This window comes from Globicephala melas, chromosome 16 (assembly GCF_963455315.2).
Source record: "Globicephala melas chromosome 16, mGloMel1.2, whole genome shotgun sequence".
Taxonomy (NCBI): domain Eukaryota; kingdom Metazoa; phylum Chordata; class Mammalia; order Artiodactyla; family Delphinidae; genus Globicephala; species Globicephala melas.
Window position 1 is genome coordinate 79,910,533 of NC_083329.1, and position 4,950 is coordinate 79,915,482.

At 43.5% G+C, this 4,950-nt stretch overlaps 1 protein-coding gene across 1 annotated transcript; it reads right to left on the reverse strand.

Annotated features, from left to right (window-relative positions):
• Positions 1-293: 293 nt before the first annotated feature.
• Positions 294-3,083, reverse strand: MAP10 (microtubule associated protein 10). Its single transcript, XM_030839474.2, is given in 2 exon segments — positions 294-1,370; positions 1,372-3,083. Coding segments are annotated over 2 exon segments (2,670 nt in total). The 3' UTR covers positions 294-412.
• Positions 3,084-4,950: the final 1,867 nt, after the last annotated feature.

Here is a 4,950-nt window from a genome sequence, read left to right on the forward strand (position 1 = left end):
TATATCCTAAATTCTTTTGTATCTTTCTGCATCTCATACAGTAAGTCTTCTATATTCGGTAAACAATTTATTGCCATTAAAACTTGAAGCTATCTTTATTAACTAGCCTTTTCAATGGTGTGCATGAAGTCAGCTTTAGGATACTTCAATAGAGACAGTTTAGGAAGATACTTTTATTCTTAGACGATTAAACAACTGAACTCTTACCTGGGTTTTAAGGTGATCCCATGATCAATCTTGTCAGATTTAATGGTAGAATCCTATTTAAACAGCAAAGGAATGACACACACTTATATTCTGAAAAATTATATACATAAATTTATGTACTAAAAATAATGTACAGCTATTAAAAATTGTTTCACTTACACACAGGTTATAAAACAAATTAAATGTTATGTAAAAGCACATATTTTTACACTGTATATCCTGGAAGTTTATTTATTACTAATTTGCAAATAACTCTGCATTGCTTGGAAATGTTTAGTGAACCAAGGTCATCACTGACTTCTTCAAAGTGATCTAATGTACTGCTATCCAGGACATTAAGTTCTAGTTCTGACAAATTAGAAGGCAGATGAGAACTCACTTGAGATGTCCGAGGTGACTGGCTTTTTTCTGAGGACTTGCAACCTGTTCTTGTTTTAAGTTTAGTAGGGATGTCTTGATTCCTCTTTAGAACTTTAGAATTATGCATACTATTTGGGTCTCTCTGGTTTTCTTTTCCCTCAGTCCAGTGTGATGAAGAGAAATCACTGGCAGAGATATTAGACGCTTCCTCCAAACTTTTATCTTGAGCCTTTGAAATATGAAATCTTTTACATGAGAGTACTGGGGATCCAGCTGAAAAAGGTGGGCTAAGAATAGAACTCTATTCACTGCTATTTTTCCTTATGGACAACCTTGTTTCACTGGACTTACTTGTCTGTTGACTATGTTTTGGATTTTCTGTCCCCGGACTGCTATCACGAGCTTGTAAACTTCTGCTGGTGTCTTCAGAACAGCAAGGACTGGTGAAGTCATCTGAATACTTTAGTTCTGAGATGCTTTCAGAGCAACTACTTGTACTTGGATTATTTTCATTCATATCAGCAGTAAGAATGTCGTTAGAAGTGATTTTGACCCGTTTATCGTCTATTTCTTTCTCTACTACAATTCTGTCAACTACTGTGACCCGTTGGAAATCACCTGGACTTTGGACTTTCACTTCCACTCTTCCACCCAAAATATTTGTCTGAATAAACCTTTCTGAGACAATGGAATTTGCAGGACTCACCATTTCTTCCGGTAAATCATCAAGTGTCTTTTCAGTTGCACATTTCAGTTTAGTTTCTTTAGTTGTGCTGGGGTCATCAAAAACCACACTAATTTGAGGTATTGCTATTTTCAGCAAAAGATGCATCTGAGTCTAAAAACTCATCTTTAGGCAGTTGATGTGGCTTCTGATGTTGTTCTGCAAAACTTAGTATCTTAACTTTGGATGATGGAATTCTGAGTTTTGCACCTAACATTTGTGCTTGCGATTTTCTGTACTCTTCTCTCTTTTCGTGTACTACCAACATATCAGGATTTGTTTGCTTTAAACGTAGCTTAAGTGTGTTTGTTAAGCCATAAAGTAGCTTCCCCCTCGGAACTCTTTTGGGGGGGACACCACCTTTCTTTTCAAAATATTTACCTTTCTTAAGATTTTCAGTTTGGTTCTTTTTATACTGAAGACTCACTGACTTTTCCTTTTCCCCCAGAGAAAGTGTATCCTTAGATTCAGATTTACATGTGGAGTTGGCAGAAGGTTCTGGTGACTTCTTGTCCTCAGTTCTATATAACCAGGCTAAATGAGGATGTATATGAGTAGGGCTTGCCATGGGTTGGTTGTATAACAAGGACAACTCAACCAACAAAGCACTTAACAAAGGCAGCTGCCTTACGGTATTGATCCTATTTTGTTCAGTTTGAGGATGGTAGGTAGTTTGGTTACTTGCTCCTACATCCTGAATATGTGCAGGGTGTGTAAGCACTGGAGGCCTCTCACGTGTTGCAAAATTTGTATGTTGTGGAGGATTCGTTTGTGTTGGGGGATTTACAAGTTTTTCTTCCAGAAAAGTACCATCCGATTCCTCAGGTGCATTCATTTGAGGCTCAACAGTGATTTCACCCTGTTTAGGAGGTGTCTTTTCTTGGGTCACATGAGTGTAATACATAGGAGGAGGGCAAATTATGTTGGTTTCAATGTCTAACTCTGTGACTTCCCGATGTGGGGGGCTAACATTCCTCTCACTGCTACCCTTTGAACAAATAACGGAGTTGGTTTTGCCATTCTCCACGGAAGCCGTGTAATCAGAGTTGGCCCTGCTGTGGCAGACTCCCTCCTTCAAATCCTTCCCTGCCGTTGAGACTTTTACATCCACCAGAGGCTTATCAGCATCTCTTGTGCTTGGCTCTGAGTCTGGCTGCCGCAGCTGCTGGCTTTCCTGCAAGGTTGGGGGACTGACTTCCACACCCTCCACTCCACCTCCTGTGGAAGCCACTGGCCTCTCCAGATGGCCCAGCAAGCTGCTTCCCAGGTCAGTCAGGCGGTAGCCCAGGGCAATGTGCCCAATCCGCTCCCCCTCTTGGTTTTGCAGAGGGAAACTTCCCCGATGACCCTGGGAGCAGCCGGAGGCGGCAGGCCCCAGGACCCTGTGGGCCGCGGCGGCCAAAGAGATGCTGCAGGCCCCCAGGAGCTGCGGGGCAGGAGTCGGGCGCCCGGGGGGCAGCTGCAGCAGCAAGGTGTAAAGCGGGCTCCGAAGTAACAGGCGGTGCAGGCTGGCGGGCTGCAGGCGGAAGAGACAGGACTTGCCGCGACCGAAGTTGACCAGGCCGGGCCGAAGTTCCGGGGCGGGGGCAGCGGGGCCGCCGGGAGGGTAAACCAGCAGCGTGGGGAAGTCCAGCAGGCGGAAGGCCACGGCGGGGCACAGGTCGCGCGGCGGCGACTCCTCCTCCTGCGCCGCCGCCGCGACCACGGGCGGCGGCGGCAGCCCGGCTTCAAGACGCACCCAGTCTACGATCAGGTCCAGCAAGAAGAGCCGCTCGGACAGCGAAGCCGCCATCTCTGTTGCCCCGGGAACGCTGTGAGCTGGAGGCTGGAAGTCCATGGTTCTCGCGAGAAACAGGGAGAGCCTGGCGCTTGTTTTGTTCTCTCGCGAGACTTGCTAGGGCCCCAGGGCAAGTCTGAGCTGCGGCAGTCGTGGGAATTTTCGCTGCTCAGTGCGTCTTTGCTTTCCAGACTGGTGTTAAAACAGTACTTATGATAATACTGAGGCTACGAATGGAAAAAAAAAAAAAAAGGCTTATTTTTTGGTTTGGGTCACGTTTTATCACTGCAGGTCGCCTGCAAGTTTGGAGCCAGTTCAGGTCTATCAGAAGAATATTAAAAGTAAATCAGGGCTCCCTTTCCAATCTCCAGGCTAAAGAAAGCTAGCTAACTGCCCGCAGCTGGCCTTCTCTGCTGCTGGTCTACTCAAAAGATGCGGACACGGCTCTGAAGCGGCTTGGGAGCTCTGTCTGAGCGTGGTGGCACTGGACACGCACAGTGGCCACATTTCCAACCGAGCCATCACCGTGTAGGAGAGTGATGTCAATGATTCCCATTCAACAAAACTAATGTATTTACATAAACACGGGGGTGGAGGAGATCTTACAGCCCTATCCCAGATTTTCAAGGAGACATACTTCTACCCTCAATAAGCTAGCTAGGTTGAAACCAAGGTTGATAAGTGGCCTTGAATATCATAGCAAGGAATTTGGACTTTATTCTATATAAGTTGTTTTGAGTGACTAAATGTTATTATACCTATGTTCGGAAATGTAGCAGTACAGATACAAAGGAGGATTCTGCTAATAAGAAATTGAATTCAGAGCAGTCTTTTTGGGAGGCTGTTGCAGTGGTCTAAGGAGAGAGAACTGTGGCCTGAACGTGGTTAGGGCCAGTGGAGTTGAAAAAGAAGTGATGGATATAAGAGGTATTTGTGATAGCAGCGTTTAGAGCTTGGTGACCCTGAGAGAGAAGTTATGGGTGAAAATTTTCTGCTTCTGTGGGAGAAAAAATTGAGGAGGCATAGATTGGATTTTTCAAAGTTGCTTTGGGTTTTGGGGATATGTAGAGTTTGAGATGCCCGGGGGACATTATGTGAATATGTTCCACTTTAGGCAGCTTTATAATTTATAGTTAAATTATATTACATTGAATGCAAAAACAGCACTGAGAAGCTCAAAAGCAAATTCACAATTGGAAGGGCTTGGTGCTTTAGAGTGAACTCGTGAGGGAGCTTTCATTGCAGTATGTAAGTAGAAGACACTGCCTTTGGCCTTCAGAATCTTACTATCTACTTGCAGAGGAAACCTATCAAGTGACATGCTTAATAGATGGATGACATAGAGCAATAAATTACAGCATGTTTACAAGTAAAAAGCAATGAGATATTGAGTCCATGTGTGCAGACAAACACACTAGGTAAAATTCCTCACTGAAGACATCCTGCAGTAAGTGTTTTGAGTAAGGTTAATAATGTGGAATATTAGCACTTTGTATGTGGACAGGGAAACCAATGTACCTCCTCTATAAGGACATTACTTCTATAATATATAAGGTTTCTACAGGGCTAATAATTTCTCTGCCCAGACACTCTACATCACTGGTATTACAGTACATGAATAAGATTTTATAACTGTAAATAATGTTAAATGTAGTGAGTAAATGTTTAGCTATGACAATTAAAAATTTTCTATGTTCATAGGCAAAACATGGAAAAATAGCACAGAGTAGTGGATGAGAGCCTCAATTTTGTAGGCAAACTACCTGGTTCAAATCCTGGCTCTGTGACCACATACTAGTTTCTCAACAGTTTGTGAATTGTTTCCTCATCCAAAAAAATGAGGTAGTTATAGTATAAACTTCATAAATATAAGTATTAAGTG